Genomic DNA, 24,949 nt, shown 5'->3' on the forward strand with positions numbered 1-24,949 from the left:
CCTTGGCTGTTGGGCTACAGTCTCACTGCTGTGTTGATGACAGGCAGGATTGTGTTTTGTTTTTACTCTTCCAATCAAAGATCATGACGCAGCAGCAGTCCCAAGTCCTGCAGGTCAGATTAGCACAGCTGAGAGCAGATGGAAAACAAAGAGCATGCAGTGAGGTGGTCTAGTTGTAGGAAAATTTTCTTTTGTTTATTACTCCCTAGAAATATCTTTCCCAGCAGTTTTCTAACATCTAACAGTTTGTCTGTGTGGCCATATTCCTTTAAGTTAAGCATCATCCTTGGCAACTAAACCTTTGTATTAGTTATTGCTGCAGTAAAAAAATTCTGCAAAAAAATTACATTAAGTGAAGTAAGCCAGACCCAAAGAAACATAGGTCCCATGGCTTCCCTTATTTGCAATAACTAATATATATCTAGGATACTCCTCTTACTAGACAAGCAGAAAAAGTTAAAAGCTATGTACATATGACCATATGAGATGATGCTAAGAAAAACAGGCCCCAAGATAGGGACACGAGGTTTTTTTCTTTCTCTCTGTTGTTTTTAACTATGCGATTTGTTTTGTTCCTTTTATATGTTCTTCCCCCATGGTATAACCCCTGTTGTCACTGTATTTGATGTTGGTGCCCTGCGTCTTTTTTTTTTTTGCGGGGGGGGGGGGAAGAGTCTGGTCCTGGGGCCTGAACTCTGGGCCTGGGCGCTGTCCCTCAGCTCTTCAGCTCAAGGCTAGCACTCTACTGCTTGAGTCACAGCGCCACTTCTGGCTTTTTTTTTCTGCTTATGTGGTACTGAGGAATCGAACCCAGGGCCCCATGCATGCAAGGCAAGCGCTCTACCACTGAGCCACCTTCCCAGCCCCCCTGCATCTTATATATACATTTTTCTAATTTGGGGAAGGGCAGGGAAATAACAAGATGGTGAAACAAGGATACAGGTTGACCCATTGTGACAATGAGATGTACAAGACACTATGTTGAAAACAAACGTTACAACTTGTGGGGGTGGGGAGGGAAGAGTTGGGGAGGTGGGGAGGGAAGGGATAGTAGGGGGAAAACAAAGGAGGGGGTCACAATGCTGGATAGGAAATGTACTCATTACCTTACTCATGTAACTGCAACCCCTGTCTACAGTACCTTTAGAATTAAAAAAATCTACAAAACTTGGTGGCATAAAACAACCATTGGCTGGTTGAATACCATGGCTGTAATTCTGGCTTCTAGGGAGGCAGAGATGGGAGGATCACAGTTTGAGGCCAGCTAAGTAAAAATGTGAGGCCTCATGTTAACAAATAAACAGGGCATGGTATCTTAGTCTCTAATCCCAGCTAGGGAGGAATCATAGATATTAGAATCTTAGTCCTAGGCTGATCTGGACAAAGAAATAATACCTTATCCAAAAAATAATGTAAAAGATAAAAAGGACTTGGTGGCATGACTTAAGTGGCAGAGCCCTTGCCTGGCCAGTGCAAGGCCCTGAGTTCAAACCCTGGCACTGACAAGGAAACCAAACCAAAACACCCATCTACTGCTTACAGTTCAGTGCATCTGTAGCTGGGTCAGCTCTGCCCGGCGCTGGGGTTGTAGCTGTATGCGTTTGTGGCCAGCTGGCAAGGCAGCCCAGGCTGTCTGGTGCTCACTCGCTCCCACTGCCAGATGATGGGCCCTGAGCCACAGCCCCTCACCTGCCCACAGCTCGGACAGTGCCAGCGTCTCCACCGGACAGCTGATTCCAAGGCCACGGGACCAGCTCCGACGCCTGATCACCCTTCACAGCTCCTTCCATTGCTTCACAGACCAAGTCTCAGATGCGGTTTCTTCCTGGGGCCGAATGCACATGTGTACATACACACAGACACGTGTATACACATACATTGCGTATGCAGACCCACACTCACACACATGAATATACATACATGCACAAATATATGCATACCTATGCATGATCATGCACACATGCAGACTCATACAGTACACACACACACACACACAGACACGTATGCCTCTCCATTTCCGCACGTGCATCCACACTCTGAGGAGCAAGGAAGCTGAAAGCCAGTAGCACCTGTGTAGCTATCACATGAAGGTTTATTCCCCCACCCCCACCCATAAGTTGCATAGTTCATTGCCATCACATGATGCGGGGAGTATCATCGCTGCATTTGTTCACTCTTTGTCCCTCTATTTCACCTGGGGGTTTAAGGTGGCTTTTCCTGCATCTCATAGTAAGATAAGGGGTTACCTTAAACATCAACCAAGCCTGGTCATCTGTACAATCAAATTGTCAAATGTCATCTTGTCATTCTACTCATTCTCTAATCTTGATGCTTTAATCATAACACTATAAGCATTTTCATTTAAAAGTAATTTTCATAGAGAATCCATAGGAAAAATAGTCTACTTTAAAATGGATAACTGTAACTGTGGTATCATATGTTAGAGGATTTGTTTACAAACTGAATCTGTTTATGAACTGTAGAGGAATATTTAAATGTTAAGCTTTCTTTTAAGTGGAAGGGACTAGCCTGTCTTCTTTTAATATGGTTTGTAGCTTGATTTGCATCTCCTTGCATTATATATTTCTATTCATATAGGGCATCTTGGGCTGGGAAGGTGGCTCAGTGGTAGAGTGCTTGCTTTGCATGCCTGAGGCCCTGGGTTTGATTCCTCAGCACCACATAAGCAAAAGAAAAAAGCCAGAAGTGGTGCTGTGGCTCAAGTGGTAGCACGCTAGCCTTGAACTGAAGAGCTGAGGGACAGCACCCAGGCCCAGAGTTCAGGCCCCACGACTGGACCCCCCCCCCAAAAAAAACAAAGGGCATCTTTATTTGGTTTGCTAGTGTGTGTGTGTGTGTGTGTGGTGTGTGTGTGTGTGTGTTTAGTGCGTGCACACTCTGTCCTGTGGCTTGAACTCAGGGCATGGGTGCTGTCACTGAGCTTTTGTGCTCAAGGCGCGTGCTCTACCACTTGAGCCACAGCTCCCACTTCCAGCTCTTTTTGGTAGTTATTTAGAGACAAGAGTTTCATGGACTTTCCTGCCTGGCCTGGTTTGAACTGCAGTCCTCAGATCTTCACCTCTAGAGTAGCTAGGATTACAGGCATAAGCCACTGGCACCTGGCTTTGGTTTTGGTTTTGGTTTTTGTTTTTTTACTTTTCCATTTTATTTTGCTTTTTTTTTTTTTTTTTTTTTTTTTTTTTAGCAGTACATGGATTGTGAAATCAGGGTCTTTATACTTGCTAGGCTGACGTTCTACCACTTGAGCCATGCTTCCAGCCTTGCTTTTTGCCAGTTATTTTGGAGATGGAGGTTAGTGAACTTATCTATGTGTGTTGGCCTCAAAACATCCTCCTCCACATTTCAGTGTTCTTTGCAGTAAGGATGATATGCTTGAACCACCATCTGCGTCCAGCTCTAGTTATATTTTTGACTTTTGTCTCCTTTTAGCTGGTATAGATCATAGGTAGAATCCACCCTCTAGTGGCCAAAAACAACATGGGGAAAAAAAGTCCTAAGAAGGCTAACTATCACATTCAAAGAGATGGAGTTTATGTGACTAGTTTGTAACCTAGTTCCCATGGCAATTTAAGAGAAGACTTCTCAGAAATGTGTACATAAACATGGTGAGAAAATCCTCAAGATGATAGTCAAGGTTAAGGTTAAACCTCTTTGTATACACAAGTGCTTGCATTCAGACAGCTTCCTCCTGAGGTCATTCCATTTCTGGTGCCCTTCACGAGCACAGCCACAATTCAACTGCCCTGCCAGCAGCGGATTCTTGCCATTTCTCCTTAAGTGTTTCCTGAAGAGGAATGCAGTTTGTAAGAATGTATAGTCAGCTTGTGGTAGTATGATTTCCTATCATGTATTTAGGAATATTCTTTCTTTCAAACATGAATTTTTCATAATTCCTCTTCTTAATAAAACTAGAGAGGTTTTTGGATTTTTCACGCTGCCAAAGATTTTTCTGTTTTATATATTAAAAGGTGCAATTCTTCTTTTACAAAGCGCTTTAGGGGAAATCCATCTCCTTATTATGGCTGTGCCTTATGTCAGTAAATGACTCCTCTCAGGAGAGTTCCCGTTCTAAACTAGGGTGGCCTTCAGCCTTCCTCTATAAAGAGTGTCTATAATAAAGTCAGGTTTTCTGATATTACCTGTTCTCTTTCTATCCAACCAGATGTTAGATGGCATGATTTGGAACTACAAATAATAATTGTTATATAAAAATGTATATCCATTTTGTAAATTATAACATACCTATGTCTATATGTAATGTGTGTGTGTGTGTGTGTGTGTGTGTGTGTGTGTGTGTGTGTGTGTCCCAGTCCTGGGGTTTGAACTCAGGGTGTGGGTGCTATCCTTGAGCTTTTGTGCTCAAGGCTAGTACTCTACCACATGAGCCACAGATGGAGTAATGGCTTTGTTTTTTTAATTGGGTAGTTTATTAGAGATAAGAATCTCATGGACTTTCCTGCCCCGGCTGGCTTTGAATCTTGATCCTTAGCTCTCAGCCTCCTGAGTAGCTAGGATTATGAGTGTGAACCACTGGTGCCCAGCATGATGTTTATATTTATATATATAAAACAATCCCTTAACAAAACTTCTGACAGTTTTGGAAAATGTTTTCCCAGGCAGTTTTACTGATATTTGTGTGAAGAAGATACCTGGAAGGCAAAACGCTTTGTGAGCCTTCTTCTGCCTGTGACTTCATTTTCTTAGCAAAGCCAGTTGGCTTACTCTGGTGGAGTAAGCATTCCCCTGAGTGCCAGTGAAGCGAGAGGAGAATCCACCATCATAAAAGAAATGAAAGACTCATCTTAGGATCAAATATGGAGTAGGGAGCCAAAGCTCCAAGCAGGACACCAGATCTAGCCCACAGGTTTATCTCAGGGGACGAAGACTCTGGAAAAGGAAAAAAAAAAAGGGCAAGTTTTAAGAAAGCCAAAGAGTTCTATGTGAAGTCTTTTGAGGAACCTCCATACTGCTTTCCAAAGTGGTTGAACAAGTTTACATTCCCACCAACAATGAAGTAAGGTTCCTTTCTGTCCACATCCCCTCCAGCATCTGTTGTTAGAGTTCTTGATTTTTGCCGTTCTAACTGGAGTGAGGTGATATCTCAATGTTGTTTTGATTTGCATTTCTTTTATGGCTAGGGATGTTGAACATTTCTTCATGTGTCTATTGGCCATCCTTCTTTCTTCTTCAGAGAAGTTTCTCTTTAAGTCTTTCGCCCACTTATTTATTGGGCAGTTGTTTCTTTGAGGATTTGTTGTTGGGGGGGTTAATTTTTTGAGTTCCAAGTATATGCCTGGCTTTTCTCCTAAATTTAAGTATCATTTATTTTCTGAATAATTCTTAGTATCACTGTCAGCAACCATGCTTTAATACTAGGCTATGTTTAAAAGAGGAAATTGAGAGCTGCTAGCTGGTGGCGCAAGGCCTATAACCTTAGCTTTCAGGTGCTTGAGATCTGAGGATCTGAGGATCTGAGTTTAAAGTCAGCCTAGGGGAGGGGGGGGGGAGTCTGTGAGACTCTTATTTCCAACTAGCCCACAAAAAAAGGAAAAAAAAAAAAAAGAAAAGAAAGCCAAAGAGAAGCAGAATGTGTCAAATCGGTAACGTCCAGGTCTCTGAGCCCGTGGCTGGTGAAAGCTGGGCTGAACTTCCGGGCACAGTGAGCGGGTACTCACACACAGTGAGCGAGTGCTTACGCCGGGTGCGCCCTCACGCACAGTGCTTCCCCAGGTGACTGGTGCCTGCACTGATGGGTCCCAGGGTGTCTCCTTGGGATGATGCCAGCCCTCTCCGTGGGCAAGGCCAGCGCCACTCCGAGGTGTCACATCTGGATCATTTTAATCATGTTTGTGTCGCAGGCCATGTGCCCACTCCGCACCACCGTGCAATGCCAGGTGCTGTGCTGTGGAGCCCAGGCCTGGGGCCTCCTCCCTCGCCCAGTGTCCCCCCGGGCAGCAGATGCCTCATGGCACATGTCACCCACTGACCCCGAGCCCACAGTCACACCCCTCCCTGGGTGTTGTGGAGCCTTCAACCCGCAGATACATCTCAAGACTTGCAGAAAAGCCTTTAATAAAGGCTTGAATAAACTTGAATAAAGGGTAACTCGGGAAGTAAGTCCTCTACAGTGGTCCCGCATCTCCACACTCGAAAGCTGCACCTTCTCCCTCCATCTTCCTCTGCTTCTTGTCTTGGTGATTCTTCAAGGGCAGTGCTCAAGGTCATTGCTCCAGGTAGTCATTGCTCCCTAGGGACCTAGGACATTCCCGGCAGAGACCCCACTCTCTGCCGGATATAATTTCACCACGCTCAGCACCAGTTTCTCTGCAATCTTTGGGGGCTTTTCTTTCTGTGTCTTCTGTGGTTGTTTCCTGTCTCCATCTTGATACATTTGGACCTCTAACTCTCTTTTCCTCTGCTCATTCCACACTTTTTTTGTCTCTCTGTTTTCTCTCCTTTTCTGTCTTCCTCCCACCCCTGGCTTTTTCTTCCTACCCAAGACTTTTCCTTTTAAGCTACAGAATGATCTGTCTCCTCCGGACCTACATCAGTGTTGGGTTGCCTAGGCAGAACTTGACAAATCCTCATGAAAATAAACTCATGCATGCTGCTTTCAACTTGCTTTTGTTTCCCTTTCACTTGCTTAATGTTTACGTCTGGAACATGGTTTGCTTTGCTTTCCGTTCCAGCCCCTCTTCAGCCCCTTCCTACTAGTGAGGGCTCAGTACAAGCCAACTCCCCATTGCTCAGGATGCAAGGACGGCATCAGGAGCTTCTGATTGACCTTCAGCCTTTCCCCTCTCACCCTCCTGTTCTTCACTGGATATTCACTGGGCTTTTAAAATGACCTTTGACCTTTATTGCCTGGCCTTTCCCCCTCATGCCCACCCCCCCCCCAGGTTTATACTGCACTAGCCTGTGCACTGCTTCTTCATATGGATTGTTGCAGGTCTTACTTGATCTCCGAGAGGTAACTGGACTGCTGCTTCTGATTTTTTCTCCTTTTTCTTAAAGATGTCACCAGGTCTGGAACCCTCCTGCCTCTTGTTTCTCTCAGCCTTTTGCTCCTCACGGACCTCAGCTTTCTCCTTCTGGGGTCACCTGTGGGGTGTCCTCATGGGGCTCTGGCACCGGCTGTTTGTCTTGCCTTGAAGTTTCTCGTCGTCCCTCTACTCACTCTTCTGTGTTCTTCCATCCGGGCCATTTTCCAGGGCGCGGCTAGCTCACAGCCTTGTCCCCACTCCTCCCCCACAGCCTCTCTGGCTTTCACTTGCCCTGCGATGGTTTTACATTTCTTTGGATGGTTGATTAGTATTTTATTCCTAAGTGTCTCTGTCTGCTTTCATCTACCATGCAACCGGGCCATGCTGCCTACTGGGCACTTAATTACTATTACTGAATTAAAGACTGAATTGATGGACAAGGCCAAGGCATAGATAATCATCAGCTTTCCCTACCTTGCTATTTAAGGCAGAAAGTCTTTGAGGTAATAGAGACTAGACATGCACAAAAGGAGCCAGTAGAATGTGCTTAAGAGTGAATTCTGTGACTCTTCTTTCTGGGAGCCCGGGAAAGGAGTTGAGGGTTTATAGAGGATGCCATAACAGAGAGATTTCACAATCTAACACTTCAACCCCTATCTTTGATCCGTTCAGTTTGATGTTTCTAAGAACCAAGGTGAGTGAAAATGTTGGCTGAACTGACCTGGATCTTGTTCAATCTGTTTTATCTTCTGGCCCAGGTGCCACGAATAATAAGTGAAAAGCTAAAAAAAAAAAAAGTAGGAAGGAAAAGAAAGAAGCAACCTGACTGCCACTGCCTCCCTCACCCTACCAGCAGCTCCGTCCCTCCCTCCACAGCTTCCCATGCGCTCAGACATGCTCCTTGCTCGCTGGCTGAGGCCTGGGTGTGATTACTCAGCCAGTGTCTGGGTGTCCATTGACGTCAGTAGGCCTACTTAGAACAGAGCCTCGAGATGCTTCATGGGATTAACATAAACAGCACTTCTTGCCTGTGTATTGTCCTGTTCTTAAGTCTATTTCTATTGTGTCTCTGCCAGCAAGGAGATATTAGAGAGGGAGAGAGACAGACAGACAGACACCATCGATGCCTCCCCAAGTTCTCCTCATGATAAAACTGCAGACGAATGAAAGCAGCACCTGACGCCCTGCAGTGCTGTGGGGCTCCACGTTCCATCTGAGAGCTTCTCCAGAACTCAAACGCTCACAGATGATCCTATTCACATAATAGGATTATGTTCTCTGTGCCGCCACCTTTAAGTACTCTGGGCAAGGCGGAGTATTTGCTCTCTCAGAACTAGCCTTGACTTGAATAAGGCGGACATATGGGATGTTTCACATTTCTCTACTCATCCTGAAAAGCGGGGAAACAAACTTCTGAGTTTTGACACCACTCCCGCCCCCCCACCACTTCCTTCAGCTTTGTCAAAGCAAAGATACACAGCACCCCACGCCCCCAGCATTTGAAATCTGCTCTGCCCTTGAATTCAGTCTGCACTGGGGCCTGAGCACATGGCGGGCTGTGCAAATGACCACGGTGCTTGGGAAACCGTGCTGGGCGTCTCTCTCCTAGGCAGCAGGACACACAGATCGCCCTCCAGAGGTGACACAAGCAGGATGATTTGCCAGAATTTGTCACCCAATGTGTGAATGCCATCTGGCTACAACCACAGTTTTATAATTGTAGATTTTTTTCAATGTGCTGATGTGATGGGCACTGGCGAGGAAAAGAGCTCAGGAGTACACACGGCGTGGGCTGGAGGCACGTTGACTCAGCGGTGTGGAGACAGCGAGGCTGTGCCTCTAATGGAAGGGAGGGGCCAACGCTGGCACACACCGTGAGGCAGGGTCTGGAGAGTCACCCCGGCCTGGTCTTAGATGAAGCACGAGGAAGGCCCAGCAATCGTTTCTCTGATGAGTTGAAGACTGCACATCCTCGAATCTGTCAGGTGGCTTGTCTAATAGAAAGGATAAGCAACAGGGGTTTTCAAAAGACACTCTTGTCCTCCAGACCCCCCTGCCCCATGAATACCCGCATCGCTACCTGCTCGAGTCCGCTGTAAAAGCATGTAGTGGTCACATATTGTTTTTGGAAGCCCTGGGGTTAGAACTCAGGGCCTCATGCGCCCTCAGCTGGCTTGCTTGCTTGTGCACAGCTGGTACACTACCACTTGAGCTATACTTCCACGCTAGTTGATTGGAGATGGAGTCTTGAGGCCTTTTCTTCCTGGGCTGGTTTTGGGCCTGAGTAACTAGGATTACAAATGTGAGCCACCAATGCCCTGTTCCTTCTGTATATTTAAACCATCTGTATCTGACTTATAATTCTTTTTTTCTTTTTTCTTTTTTCTTTTTTTTTGTTTTTTGTTAGTCATGGGCCTGAACTCTGGGCCTGGGCACTGTCCCTCAGCTCTTAGCTCAAGGTTAGCACCCTACCACTTAAGCCACAGCACCACTTCGGGCTTTTTCTGCTTATGTGGTGCTAAGGAATGGAACCCAGGGCCTCATGCATGCAAGGCAAGCACTCTACCACTGAGCCATCTTCCTAGCCCCTGATTTATAGTTCTTGATACAATGTAAATGCTGTGTGAATAGCTGTTTTAGTGTGTTGCTTAGGGAATATGGAGAAGAAAACAGATCTATCCCAGTTCAGTGAAACACAACATTTTTCCTTCCACAAATGGTTTTGAACCATGATAGGCTGAACTCTAGCAAGGGGAGCTATGGATGTGGAAGCGGGCTGTGTTACAGTCTGGATACAGAGTCATGTCCCAGGTGGAGTGGAGAGAGATGGCGTGAGATTTTATCATGCTACTCAAAAGAGCATGGGATTTATATCTTAGGAGCTGTTTATTTCTGGAGTTGTCCATTTTGTGTGATTTGTGGTAGATGATTGAAACTACAGGAAGTGAAGTTTCAGAGAAGGCAGGGCACGGAGGAAGGACTAATATCACAACCGAGAAGCTATGAATTGAGTTGATACAGGAAGAATGATATTACCCCCCTCCAAATTTGTGTATTGAAGCCCTAATCCCTGGGGCAGCTCTCTTTGGAGACAGGGCCTTTAAAGCCATAATTAAAGCTCAAGGAGTATTGAATTGAAAACCCCTGTACAACTACTTAAAGATATTTAAAACATCACCGAGGGCATAAGGACTGGGCTTGTATACAACAGCACCCCTGTTAAAGGACAGCCATGTCCTTTCAGGAGATATTCCAGGAGTGTCCACACACACACACACACACACACACACACACACACACAGAAAAGCTCACTAAAGAATGCAGTGAGAAGGCGGACATCCCCAAGCCCAGGCGAGAGGCATCGGGATAAAAGAAACCCACTGACATCTTGGCTGTCCAGCACCCAAAATGATGGAAATTCGACCAGGAGGTGGTGTTTTGTTAGAGATGCCCTCGCGGACTAACACACCAGGAAGTACCTTGGAGGGAGGTATGGAGAAGTAGGTAAAACGTGACTAGCTTGAGTCCGTGGCCCTGGGTCACATTCCTCATTTCACTTACATTATCCCTCTTCTGTGACTGGGGCCAGTCACGCCAGGCCTTGGGGACACAGGTGAAGTGCCTGGCATGCGATGGTGTCACTCACTGGCTGCTGGTCTGTGAGCTCCCCGCATGGGGAGATGTACGCTCCCCGCCCTGAGCTTTGTGCCCAAGACTTTTGGGGCACCAACACGTGCTCTGTCAGTAGCATTTTGGTGCTGATTCAACTTCTCTGATTACAGCTTTTCCATAGAAGAGGCTGTGGTTATAGTAGTGAGCCCTGTAATGGAGGCCTTGATCATCAAGCTTACGTTGCAGAGAGGACGAGATCACGATCATGTTAAGAATGCAGTGAAACGTGATTTTAGGCACTTCCAAGTTCTGTGCTGGAGATGAACAGAAAGAGTGGTGTGTCGGGGAGCAACCTCATACAGCATTGTCTGTGGATGTGATTTTTCTGTTTTTTTTCTTTTTCATGTGTGTACTTGTGTATTTTTATTGCAGAAGGATCTGGTACAAGGTGAAACGTTACAATTTTCCAAAAGGTGGGATTTCAACTTGGAAATAAAGTTTGATTAGACTTCTGGCAAATTAAGAGAGAAGCTGTCAGTTACATATCTGCTTATGGATATGTTTGTCTGGTTTTGGTTTTTTTTTGTGATACAATATAGGTTTTTTGTTGTTGTTGTTTTGTTTTTGGTGCTGACACTGTGGATTGAACTCAGAGCATGGATTTTGTCCCTGAACGTTTTTGTTCAAGAGTGACATTCTACCACTTGAGCTCTACTGCCAGCTTTCTGGGGGTTAATTGGAAACAGGCATCTCATGGACTTTTCTTCCTGGGTAGGCTTCAGACTATGATTCTCAGATCTCAGTCCCTGACTAGCTAGGATTACAGATATGAGCCACCAGCTACCAGCTAGGTGTTGTTACTTAGTGACTTAAATTCCAGGAGAGCTATTGCTCTTACGAAGTTTTTTTCCAAAATGGCGAGCAAAGATTGGTATCATCTTTTCTTAATTGCCCAGAAGTATATTCTAGGACAGTTTGTTTCATCTCAGAACTGTGCAGTGTTCAGTTCTAGTCCTGGAAAGTTCTCTACCCGCATATCCTACATACTATAGGACAGCCTACAGTGTGTAAGATATTAGAACATTCTATGTTGGGCAGGAATATCCCAGACATTGCCAGATGTGAAGAATTTTTTTTGTCTTTGTCTGCGAAGTTCTAGAATCCTTTCATCATTAATAATGACCTTCCATGCCCACGACTTCCAAAACCTCTTCTAAGGGGAAGTGGAGCCTCAGCAAGAACCACAGTGCTGAGAATGTACAGTTATCACCTGTCCTGCAAATCCAGCTGCTACACTCCATCCTTCTTGTCAATCAACCCTCCTTGACTTCCATCCTTCCTGACTTCCAGGACAATTTGTACCATGGACCCTTCTCCTCTCCCTTCCCAATTCCTGTCCAGTGTGAAGATCCGGCTCCTCTGTTCCACCTGACATCTGCACTATCCCCTCCTCTGTTTCCTCCATAGACTTTCTCCTCTAGTGGTGAGACTGACCTTGTGATGTTGTCTGGGGGAATGGATTGTTTCTCTGCCCACTAAAAAGTTAGAAGACAGGAATGTGTTTTTAACTTCAGTTGAAAGCCATGAAAGAAGGTGGCTCTCCATCCCGGGAGGGTCCCAAAGAGCCCAGTGGAGTCCTCTTGGAGGGTGGTTTTATAGCACAAGGCTTCTTCTTTAGCTCCTCCCCTGGGCTTTGTGCTGATTGCTTAATGGCTTGTTGCATGTGCCATTGATTGAGCTGGCACCCAGGGCATTATGGAAAGAAGTGTTTGAGCCAGAAGTCTGAGGTACCAGAAACCCCCTGGTGGGATGAAGATTACCTGTCACGGGTCATCCCTGCCTACCTTCCTCACTCTCCCCCAGGCCGCCAGTATGCTAGGAAATTGCTCCACTGCTGCTCCACACTCCTCGCCTTTCATTCTCTCCTTGATGAAAACTTCAATGCCATGTTCAGACAACTATCCTCCAAATGCTGTTTCCGTCCCCTTTGCACCGTTCTAACTGCCACCAGGACCTTTCCTAGTGATCCCTAAATTTAGCCTGTCTGAAGTTAAACTGGTCTTCACAACCTGTCCCCCCCCCCCTCCCGGTCTCTAAACATAGCAGCCTTCTCCACTGCCGCTCTTCCCAAGATTCAGGTGGGCGGAGGGAAATGTGGCTGTGTCCTCTCAAGTCTAGAGAAGTGATTGGAGTTGAATATTCCAGAACAAATCATGCAAACATGGACTGGTGGCAATGAAATACAATACCCTGAAGAAGCCACAACGATCTGACCCTTCTGGTCTTTTTAAAAAAATTCCCTGGACTAGCTTAACTTTTCAGACCCTGGGCATGCTGCCCTGGGCTAATTTGTTTGCCTGAATTAATTATCAGCAGGGGGTGGCCAGCTCATTTTCACAGAACTCTTCTCTTTTGCAAGGAATGCTTTTCTTTCTTTCTTTTTTACTCAAGCAGTCCAACTTAATGCTGTTTGGCACCCAGTGTAAGGGGCGCCTTGATATTTACATAAAGGCATTTAAATGTTACCATCTCTGAAGAAACAGTTTTAGATGATGAAACTTCTGTTCTGTGTTCCCCACCCCCTTTTCAAGAAGAAAAATACTATCACCAGCTTCATTATCTCTGCACAATTTCTTCCTCGTGTGCCATCCAAAATATGAAACAATTATGGCTGATTTCCTGAAGCTTGATTTTGATTTTTGTCTGTGTAAATAGTACTGCAATTCAGAGGTCAAAGATGTGTGGAGGGTTATTTATTATCCTTCCAAATTGATAAAAAAAAAATCTGCAGATAGGATAAACGTGGTTAAAAAGATCCTGCTCAGGACTATTCTGAGTATTCAAAAGGTTATTATGATTAGGAAAAGGAGCCAACAGACATTTAACTCTATATATCCAATATTTATGTTTACTATGATAGGAAAAATATAATACAAAATTACCCTTAATAACTCTGTGTGTGTGTGTGTGTGTGTGTGTGTGTGTGTGTGTGTGTGTGTGTGTGTGTGTGTGTGTGTGTGTGTGTGTGTGTGTGTGTGTGTGTGTGTGTGTGTGTGTGTGTGTGTGTGTGTGTGTGTGTGTGTGTGTGTGTGTTGATCCTGATGTTGATCCTGGGGCTTGAACTGAGGGCTAGGGTTCTGTCCTGTCCCTTAGATTTTTTTTTTGTTCACTTAGGTACTTTACCACTTGAGCCACACCTCCATTTCCAGTTTGTACTGGTTAATTGTAGATAAGAGTCTCAAAGATTTTCCTCCTGGGCTGGTTTTGAACTGAGATAATTTAGATCTTTGCCTCCTGAATAGTCAACAAATTTTCCACCATACGTTGGAGAATTATTTACCCTGTGTTGTGAAGCACGTTTTTAGATCTTGTTCACCTTGGATCATTTTGAACAGTAGGCTGATCCCCAATTTCCCCTCTCCTATCCCTGCCAGGTACTGTCTACTTCTTGCTTCATTTGACCTTTCTAGTAGCATCATGAGAACCTGATCTTCTGTGGCTGGCTTAGTTTATCTTGAGTGATGTCCTGAATGTTTATCTCTCTTGGAGCATATGATAATATTTACTCCTTTTTCACGACTGAACAATATACCACATCTCCTTTATTCATTCATCTTCTGATGGACATTTAGGTTATTTATATTATGTGGCTACTGAGTAATGTTGTCAGGAATATAGTAGTATTAGTATATCTGTGAGATCTTGCTTTCAATTGTTTTCATTAAACATCCAGAAATGGGATCACTGGATCTTATGGGAGTTTATTTTTAATGATTGTGAAGACCCTCCATATTCGTTTCCAGAGCAAATGCGCCATTTTGCATTCCCACCAATATTGCACAAGTTCCAGTTTTTCCACATCCACAGCAACACTTGTTATTTCTGTGGTTGGTTGGTTGATTGTTTATCTTTTTGTTGTTGTTGTTGTTGTTGTTGGTGGTGGTGGTGGTGGTGCCTGAACTCTGGGCCTGAGCACTGTCCCTCAGTTCTTCAGCTCCAGGCTAGCACTCTACCACAGTGCCACTTCTGGCTTTTTCTGCTTTTATGTAGTGCTGAGGAATGGAACCCAGGTCCTCATGCATGCAAGGCAAGCACTCTACTGCTGAGCCACCTTCCCTGCCTGGCCGTTTATCTCATACCACACACAAGAGTCAAGTGAAGGGGCTGGGAAGGTGGCTCAGTGGTAGGGCGCTTGCCTTGCATGCCTGAGGCCCTGGGTTCGATTCCTCAGCACCACATAAGCAAAAAGAAAAAAGCTGGCAGTGGCGCTGTGGCTCAAGTGGTAGAGCGCTAGCCTTGAGCTGAAGAGCTGAGGGACAGCGCCCACACACAGAGTTCAGGCCCCACGACTGGACCCCCCACAGCCCCCCCCAAAAAGAGTCAAGTGAAAGTGTATGATCTGAACTAAAACTATAGCATTCCTAGCAGGGGAAAAAGCATTGGTTGCAGCAACGATTACTTTTATATGCCTTCAAAATCATGGGCAACAAATGCAAAAACCAGCAGGAGGCACTACAACAAATCCACTATAAGCCTTCTGCACAGCCAGGGAAACAGTTGACAAAGTAAAAGAGGCAACCTGTGGGATTGAAGGAAACATTTACAAACCATATATATTGAGAAGTTTATATTCAGGCCGTTACAGAGAGAAAGAAGCTTCTTCTGACTCCAGATCAGGACTCAGCAAATGGTTGACAACCATAGCTTGTTCTGTCTCTCCACTCATATGAGTTCTGCCACAACGACTCAGCCTGCCTTTGCAGTGCCATCCCAGCATAGACAGTGGATGCATCTCAATAAAACTTTATTTAATAAGCAGGGTAGCATGGATTTGGCTTGCAGGCTGTATATTGCTGAACCATGACCTTAGAACAGGGTTTCTCCACCTGTTGTATTGACCTGTTTCACTGGAGAGCCTTCTGTCATGACAGCTTTCCTGTGCATTGTGGTTGGTGAGTGGCATTCTTGGCTTTCCCCATGGAAAGTTCCAGTAATAGCCCTTTCGCTCATTCCCAGTGTGATAACCAAAAAATGTCTCCAAACTTTGCCAATGTATTCTGAGGTGGTGGTGGTGGTGGTGGGGAGCAAAATTGTTGCTAGTTGGGAACTTCTTTTCTAGATTATCGGGAACTCTAATAAAGAAAAATAGGAAATGCATGTCCAAAATTACAAAAAGTAGAGTCCTGAAAGAAGAATGAGAACATGGACCCGTGGTGTATCTGTCTTTGGAAGGTCAAGACCTCAGAGGCCATTACTGTTGCCTAAATTTGGGAAGGAGTTCCAAGCTAACTAAAATGGCAATGCCTTTGAGAAGTGCTCTATTAATAATGCAAATGTGAGCTTGGGCTAGTTTGTGGTAAGTGCAAGAAACAAAGCATTCAGCACACTCGCATTAGCACAGCTAATGGCCTTTCTGAGTTTGAGGGTCGGCAGAGTGTTGGAAAGCTGGGGAAAAGCTCACAGTTCTAATTCCCACTTGTGCAAGAGTTTATTTTTTTTCTTCTGCTTATCTGGATTCAGAACTAACACAGTCAGGGTGACTTTTGAAAGCACTCACATGTTTTTTGTTGTTTGGACAGGACCAGAAAAAGAATGGCCTCGTTTCACTGCAAGTTGGCAATAACAAATGTTTTTGAAAGTTGAAAACAGCGTAACTTTTGAGTGAATCTCAAAGAATGTTGTCTCCTGACCTTTTAGAATAAACACCTGTTTGGAAATAGGAGCACAAAAGCTGACTTTGTTATGGAATTATTGATTTCGTAGTCTTCATTTCTATTATATATTTAGTAATTAAAACATTTGGCACAATTTGAAGTATTGTCATTTATATAATTTTATTTTTAAACAAAAACCCTCACATTTCAACAGTAATTTCAGTTAAGCCCTTTGAGCTAATTTCCTATTTGAACTTGAAAAACAAAAGAAATACATCACTGCTTTTATTTATTTTTAATTTTTTTTTATTTTGGGGATGGTACTGGGGCCTGAACTCAAGGCCTTGTAACTCAAGGACTTTTACTGGAGCTGGAGGCATGACTTAGGTGGTAGATTGCCAACCAGTGAGTGAAAGTAAGCATCAAATAGCCAGTTTGATTCCTGGTCTAGGACAAAACAAGAAAGGAGAAGAAAAAAAGTAAGGGAGGAAGGAAGGAAGGAAGCCTAGATGCCCTACAATAGATGAATAGATCTGAAAAATGTGTTAATGAAATTTTACACAACCATTAGAAAGAATAATCTCATGCCATCTGCAGGGAAATGGATGGACTAAGAACAATTCATGTTCAGTGAGGTAAACCAAGCTCAGAAAGACAAATGGCAAATGTTTTCTCTCATATCTGGAAGCTAGATCTATAATTCCAGGACATAACAAATTGTACAAGTCTCTAGGCATTCACACACAGAGACCCCAAAGGAAGATACTCTTAGGAGAGGAACAGAAAGGCACGAAGCCTATGTGCATCTGAGCATAGAAAATAATACTTACTGAAATGAACTCCAGGACATGAAAACAAGAGGTTTTTTTCTTGTTGTTTTTTTGTCTTCTTTCCTTTTTGTTCTGTTTGTTCATTTGTATGTCTTTGGGAGGGTAAGGGGCGCTGTAGAAATGGAGGGACAAAGGGTGAAAGAATGCAGCAGTGGTACTCACTAGACACCGTGTTGATAATGAACTATACAACTTACGAGTGGACACGGGAGGAAAAAACTAGAACAGAGCACGAGAGGAGGTGATGCTGCCCCCAAAGAAACGAACTCATTATTTGACTTATGTAACTGTAACTCTTCTGTACATCACCATTATAATAACCAAAAAGAAATAAAATGAAAATCTCTACAGCCAATAGATCTTGAAGTACATTTTTTTAAACAGAGAAACGAAGAAAAATAACCCTTTTTAAAAATGTTTTCCCCCTCCATCTACTTTGCACAAATTCACATTTCAATGCTATTTCTGAAGACCCAGCTCCTTAAACCCTGTCTGTCTGTAGCTACTCTCTGATGAATCCCCAGCCCCTTCTAGCTGCCTGGCCTGTGTGGCTTTTCAGGGGATGCACTGACAGCGGGCCTTTCTCTCTGTTTCCAGGTTACCATGGCCTCTACTGCGAGGAGGAATACAACGAGTGTCTGTCTGCGCCCTGCCTGAACGCTGCCACCTGCAGGGACCTGGTTAATGGCTATGAGTGCGTGTGCCTGGCGGAATACAAAGGTGAGCAGATGCCCGGCTTTCTCATGCCAGAGGGGCGCAGAGTGACCTCATGGAGTTCACACCCTTCATGCATAAACCTTTATCTAATTGGAGCAGGGATCTGTTTAGAATCAGAATCAAATACTAAGGTTAGAATGATGGATGGGTCCAGAGAGACCAATTTACAAGCCTCAGATTTCTCTTTCCCTGCAAAACCACTCTCCTGCCTTTCCAGCGTCTCATATCTCAACTTTCTTTTCTTTTGGATATAGGAAAAGCTGCCACAGGTGGGTTGGCAGACACAGGTCAGGGGTTGAGGGTCTGAGCACAGTGGCAGAGGAAAGCACATGGCTGTGCCCTGTGTCTTGGGAAGGCAGGATACCTTGTTTTCTGCTGCGGTGGGGTTGGGGGAGACGGGTAGAATCTTATGTACTGGCAAATCCACAAATCCTCATTAAACAAGCCAGCCGGGAGGGAAACGTGCATTTGTTTGTGTAGATGCTTGTCAACGCCTCTCCAGAAGACAGCTGACCTTGACAGGGTGTTTATAGGGAGCGGACCACATTGTAAGCCTTCCGTGAATTAACTCATCCAGTCCTCCCCAAAGCCCCTCGAGGTAGATGGCAGCGTTATTCTTCATGATCCAGCCAGCCGGGTCCCTGAGCCCTTCCTCCTCCCTCCACCTCGGCCTCTGGCCACAGTACACAGGCTCTGTGGCTTCCTCTCAGCTCTGACCCCCATCTAAGAATGGGCACTGTGCCAGGAGGGCTGCTTATTAGTGGCAGCACTCAGTTCTCTTAACCACAAGGCCAGGGATGGCTTTCTGTCATTCTTTCGTAGCTGCTGCTTTTTGGATGGGCTTATCTTTATTCAGTGATCTTTCTGGAAAGACCAAGGGCTCCTATACCACACTGAAGAGTTTGCTGAAGTCTTGAGAAGGGCTAAAACTGGGCCATGTCTTTAAGTTCTGCAGATCTGATACTGCTCTGAGGAGGTGATACTAACTGAAAACCTACTTCTCCAGCTTCATCAGAGGTACGAGAGCAGACATGTTTGCTTTATTCAGTTAGAGGTCTTTCAGAACATCAAGAAATAGAGACTTTGTTCAATTCTGGAAGGAAAAGTAAGGGAACAAGAAATCAGGAAACCCAGTGAACTCACCCTGATCATGGGGCTGACTGTGGAGCCTGGGCATTGACTAATCTCGATTTTTTTCTTTGTGTTAAATAAGGACAGTAACACTTCCAGAGATGCTTCAATAACAGAATTAGTAGGTTGAGTGTACTTCACAAAAATGAAAACTGCTAAACGTACCTAGTTTATGATAGAATTTTACAAAGTAGATTTCTTTGTAAGGAACAAACCAATGAACTCAATGTATTTTAAATATGCCCCTTGCTTCCTTATCAGTGAGCCTTTGCTAATGTTCTCAGTACTCAAAAACAAAAGATGCATGGTTACATCTCCAGTGTCTCTGCAAATCTGTGGGCTGTGATTCTGGCCTTTCTCATTTCCTCCATGGTTGTTCCAGATGTGGGGCAGTTTCTCCAAACGTATTTTGACTCCTGTCCTATCTACTCTCTCATTCAGGGAACAAAAGACATTTCCTGTAAAATCTTCAAATATATCCAGTTTTTCACACTACACTAATGGTCCTCAAAGCGTGAAGTTTCTAATTTATTGGGTCAAGGATGTGGCCCAAGAAATTGAACTTCTGATTATCCTCTCAGGTGCTGTGGGTGGAGAATTCTTGCCTTCCAAACATACCTGCAAACCCAATCACTAAAATGTTTTTCTGCTCCAGGTTTATTATGTGCTCCTCACCCTACTTAAGGTTAACTCTTCCTCATACGCTCTGAGTCCTGCCCTTTCCATCATTCTGAAAACTTCCTTTCTGTACATCTTGAGCTGGGAGCTCTATTCATGCTCCTTTCCTTTACCCTATAAATATGTCCGTCTATCGCTCAAGGAAGATGGCAGCCTGAGTTTACATTCACCATCCCTGATCCCTGACTCGGCTAGAGGTGCACCAGTAAGGTGCATTTCCTGGAGAGATGCTCAATTGTCGGGGCGCCCAGACCCCTCTCGCGCTGGAGCAGCATCTCCAGGCTCGCCTGTCTTCAGAAATGCTCACTCTCCAGTCTGGCCAGGATGACGAGCTGGTGCCAGAAACTTCAGTAGGGAGAAGAATCTTAAGAAATAAGAACATAATTCTAAACACTCAAGAGGGGAAGTGAAAAAAAAGGCACTCCTACTTCTCAAAATTGAATTTGGATGTTCGGAAGAGGAAAGTACTTCCTGATAGACATGAAAAAAAAAAAAAGAGGAAATGAAAACTTTGGTGGAATGATAGCAACTGTGAGGGAGGAGCCAGGAGGTCGGCCCCTGCCTGAGACGTGGATGCTCCAAACGGAGGAGGGACGCGAGAAGCAAGGTCAGGGATGACTACCGTGGAGGAAGACCCGAGAGCTGGAGAAACCTTGTTTGCAGACACCATGGACTAACAACATGGTTGAAGATCATGGAGTGTGCTGGACGCGGGTGGCTCAGGCTTGTAATCCTAGCTACTCAGGAGGCTGAGATCTGAAGATCGAGGTTCAAAGCCAGCCCAGGCAGTAAAGTCCCTGAGACTCATTAATTAACCACCAAAAAAGCTGGAAGTGGAGCTGTGCCTCAAGTGGCAGAATGCTAGTCTGGAGCAAAGAGACGCTCAGGGACAGTGCCCAGGCTGAGTTCAAGCCCCAGGACTGGCAAAGAAAAAAGAAAAAATACTATAAAAGAGATCTCATTAATGGGCAGTGTTTAACTTTGCTATTTTTATGGAGACATTTAGGCTTAAGTGTAAGTAAGACTTGTGAACCAAAGGAGGTCAATAAACCCTCACATTGTAGCAGTGTGGTAGAACTTTTAGAAGTAAGGAAATTAGAATAAGAATGATAGGAGGGGGAAGGAAAGTGGAAAGAATTCGAGACCAAAAGGGCAGATCACACTGTCTGGTCCATATCAAGAAAAGGGAGAGGAGAGAGCCCACCAGATCCTGAGCTATTCTCTCCTGCTGGGATGGATGGTCCATGTTCTCCCTCTGGGAAGCATTTCTGCTAGCCTGTGTCTCCTTACAGTCTGCCAGCACGGACTTGGGAAACTCAGATAAGCCAATATCAACACTAACTGGTGCTTATTTAGACAGTGGGTGGGGGTTAGGCTTGAACTTCCTCCTTTCAAAGAAATTGGTTGTGGGGTTTGAACTAAGGGCTTGAACTCAGGTACTGGGCTCTGTCCCTGAGCTCTTTCACTAATGTCTAGTTCTCTGCCACTTTGAATCACAGAGCCATTTCTGGTTTTCTGGTAGTTAATTGGGATGGCTTTGAACTGTGATCCTCAGATCTCAGCCTCCTGAGTGACTAGGATTACAGGCATGAGCCACCAGTGCCCAGCTAATCTTCCTTCTTTAAAGTGATTTTTACTGCCACATGTTTTAAAAGCTCAAATAAATGAATGGAACTTTCTTAAAACCAGGAAATTACGTAAGTATAGTTCAAAACATTTGAGAAAGACTTCCATTATTGTTACATTCATGCCAATGGTGCAAGAATGGACAGATGACCAAAACTGACTCATGATTCAGAAGAGGAATTGGTGTGAACAAGAAAGGAATGCTTTTGAAGCTAGTGGTGCTAGAAAAATAGTGTGGCTAAAGAGGAAACAAAGTGTTTCCCACTGCTGAATACATTTCATATGATTAAAAGGAATGGAGAGACCCTTGCTCTGCCTTCTTGTCCTTTTTCTACTTAACGGTCCCTCCTTCCCTTTTGCTTGTGTGTGTGTGTGTGTGTGTGTGTGCATGTATGTATGTTGTGAGTATGTATGTGCCCACTTTGGGGCTTGAACTCATGACTGATGCTCTGTTACTTGAGCCAGGCCTCTATTTCCAGCTTTTTGCTGATTCACTGGAGATGAGTCTTGGATTTTCCTGCCTGGGCTAAACTTTGAACCTTGATCCTCAGATGTGTTTCCTGAGTAGCTAGGATTACAGGTGTGAGCCACCAGTGCTTGGCTTCTCCCTTTGCTTTTTATGCCAGTTTTCCTGAGTATTGGGACAGTTAGCACCCCTGTTTGTTTGCCTTGTCTCATTTACTTAACCCTTTTTGTATGGCCTTGAGAGCACACCGTTCACTACAGGGAACTCCGTGAGGAAAAATCCAGATTGCTCTGTGTCATACAAGCTTCTCCCTCCCTTCCTGACTCAGTAGATCCCACATCCACATTGATTGTTGGGTCCCTTCTGCATCCCACCTCCTCTGTCTGCTGCAGCTCTGTCCACCAAATGTGATGGCATTCCACCATGTTCCTCCCCTTCCCTTCTGCTCTTGCTTTTTCTAAGTTCATCTCTGTCTACCAGCTGCAGTGGATTTCCACACACGTGATCTGATCTCCCAGATCTCCTTTCCATTTGCTGTGACAATTACAGTTAGCCTTGTATTCTGTTCTTTTTGGCTTCAGACTTTTATTTTCATCTGTGTTACCTTGTAACCAGCAAAGGCAGTGACTTTCTCTTTTGAAATCTTCTGAAACTCATAACATGGTGGTTTATACAAAATGAAAGCTCAGTAGCTCTATTTACTTGAATTAGTAGTACTATGTAAGACAGTAATTAAATAAAGGAAACTGACACAAATGTTTTTCTAAGATGCAAGTTGTTTTTTGTTTTTGGTTTTGGTTTTTTTTTGTCAGTCATGGGGCTTGAACTCTGGGCCTGGGCGCTGTCCCTCAGCTTTTCAGCTCAAGGCTAGCTCTCTACCACTTGAGCCACAGCACCATTTCCGGTTTTCTGGTGGTTTATTGGAGATGAGAGTCTCACATACTTTCCTGCCCTGGCTGGATTTGAACCGTGATCCTCAGATCTCAGCCTCCTGAGTAGCTAGGATTACAACAGGTATGAGCCGTCGGTACTCAGCTTAAGATGCAAGTTTTTAACACATGTATACATACACACACTCACGCATTTCTTTCCAGAACCAAAATGTTGACTCTTCCTTTAAAATTAGTTTAAAGCTAGTTCATGGTGGTAATAATACAACTTTTAGTTAGTATTCTCAACCTCAGAGTATCAAAAAGTCAACATACAGCTTATCTTAGATTGATTTTCCTTTCTAGAAGAATAAATTAAATGATCAACCATATTCTCATTTGGGATGTTTAGTGACAAGGAAACCCCCCCCGCAATTTTTAATAATAACATAGTAGCTGAGCTCAATGGCTCATGCCTGTATTACTTACTGCTTGGAAAGTAGCGATCTGGAGGTTCATGGCTCAAGGGGAGCCCCTGGCCATGAGTTCATGAGACTACATCTCAAGAAAAAAGTCTGTGTGCACATCTGTAATCCCCGCTACACTGGAAACATAAATAGGAGAACCACAGTCTCTCATAAATGTGAGACTTTGTTTGAAAAGTAACAAAAATTTAAAGGCCTCTAGGGGTGTGGCTTAAGTGGGAGAGCATTTGCCTGGAGAACAAGGCCTTGACTTCAAGCCCCAGTTCTGCCAAAAAAGAAAAAAAAAGAAAAAAAAAGGGGGAAAGAACATAAAAAGGAAGGGAAAAAAGGAAGAAGGAAAAGCAAAGTAACATACTAAAATCAAATTTTTCAATCAGAAAAATTTATAGTTTTATGCCATAACAGAGAGCATGTCCAGCATAAATGAAGGCCTGTCCATGTTTTTGCAGCAATAATAGTTTGCTCACAATTTTGTACCTTGCCCATACTTAATCTGGGACTGGGTTTGATTTAGATAGTGCTAGCAATTGGTATTCATTTTCTTTTCAGTGGTTGTATGAAATGCTCTCATGGGGATTTCCCCATCCCCTTGATAAGCAGATCATCTGATTGCTTTCACTGATTGTGCTGGCCCCGGGGCTTTATAAATAACTCTATTGTGGATATCTTTATTCTTGTTGTTTTCATACTCTCTGGATTGTTTTGGAGGCAATGCCATCTCAGAAATGAGATCACCCCATAAAAGGTTTGATCACATTGTACTTCATTTGTTCGTCTTTAGTCCTACATAAATTTATAGTTGAAAGGCTAAGAATTCTTTGTTGGATGAAATTATTTCCCTTGCTACATTCTACTTGCTAATAAACAAGCACGCCGGGCATTTTGTGTGCCTGGCTCTTCTCCAGGACTGTGGTAGATTCAAGAGCGAATAAGACTTCCTCCTTTTTCTTCTTCTTACTTCCCTGGGGGAACAGAGCAAGGCTGATCCTCTCAAGGAACAAGGAAGCCAAGCTTGAGATGTGTCCATCGGCACTTTTGAAACATCCTGAAAATGTCCAGCCCTAAGACAGTTGGAGTGCTTGGGAAATTTTTCATGGAGAAGTTTGAATCAGACCAGATGGCTCTCAATATAGATCTTAAAAGGACAAAGAACACCTTCTGGCAGCTAATTTTCTTTACCTGGTTTATTTTTCTTGAAGTAGAAATGGTAGCGCTGTTTCACTTTTCGGATACTAATTGTGACTATTTTTAGTGACAACAGAGGTTTATAATTGATACATTGCTCTTTGAATTCTTACTCATTTTAATTCTAAATTTACTTCTATCAAGAGCCTCATTGGAATAGAAACCTTTGGAGAAACACTGCTCTGCCACCCCTTAATATGAAAAGTATGAATTTTTATTAGTTTTGACTGAATTACAGTTTATTTTTGCCTGAGACTAAACATAAGTTTTGTAATCGTGCATGCTGTGTCTTTGCCAGTGGCTGATGCCATGTGTCATTCTACAGACTCGGTCTGAGTGTGGACCTGGTTTTTCCCTGACAAAATCGGGTGTTTGTGAGGCCCATTTGGAATCTGGAAAGGCTTCTAGGCCTCTGGCAAGCGCACCTGTGTGTCAGCCAAAGTACACCGGCTGTCTGGCATTCCTTTGAAAAGACAGGATTCTGGAGTTACAGCCCTCATTTCTTCCACGCATGAAGATACAGCCTGGGCACTGATGGTCTTCAGAGATTGTGGAGGAATCAGACAGGACAAAAGCAAAAGTGCGATTCCCACTGTAACAGTGGGAATCCCCGGGAGCTGTCAGTGCACTCTGGCAGATGGGCAGGGCTGGAAAGGGCAGGGTTCAGTGTTTCCAGGAGGGTACAGTCACAG

At 44.3% G+C, this 24,949-nt stretch overlaps 1 protein-coding gene across 1 annotated transcript in view; it reads left to right on the forward strand.

Annotated features, from left to right (window-relative positions):
- The window catches only part of Dner (delta/notch like EGF repeat containing), a 283,104-nt gene that overhangs the window by 230,946 nt on the left and 27,209 nt on the right, over nt 1-24,949 (forward strand). The window contains exon 9 of the mRNA XM_070015431.1: nt 17,698-17,820. Coding sequence (XP_069871532.1) covers nt 17,698-17,820 — 123 coding nt within the window. The remainder of the gene's footprint in view (nt 1-17,697; nt 17,821-24,949) is intronic.

The sequence above is a fragment of the Dipodomys merriami genome, unplaced genomic scaffold (genome assembly GCF_024711535.1).
Source record: "Dipodomys merriami isolate MVZ:Mamm:240054 unplaced genomic scaffold, mDipMer1.0.p SCAF_1, whole genome shotgun sequence".
In the NCBI taxonomy this organism is placed as follows: Eukaryota; Metazoa; Chordata; class Mammalia; order Rodentia; family Heteromyidae; genus Dipodomys; species Dipodomys merriami.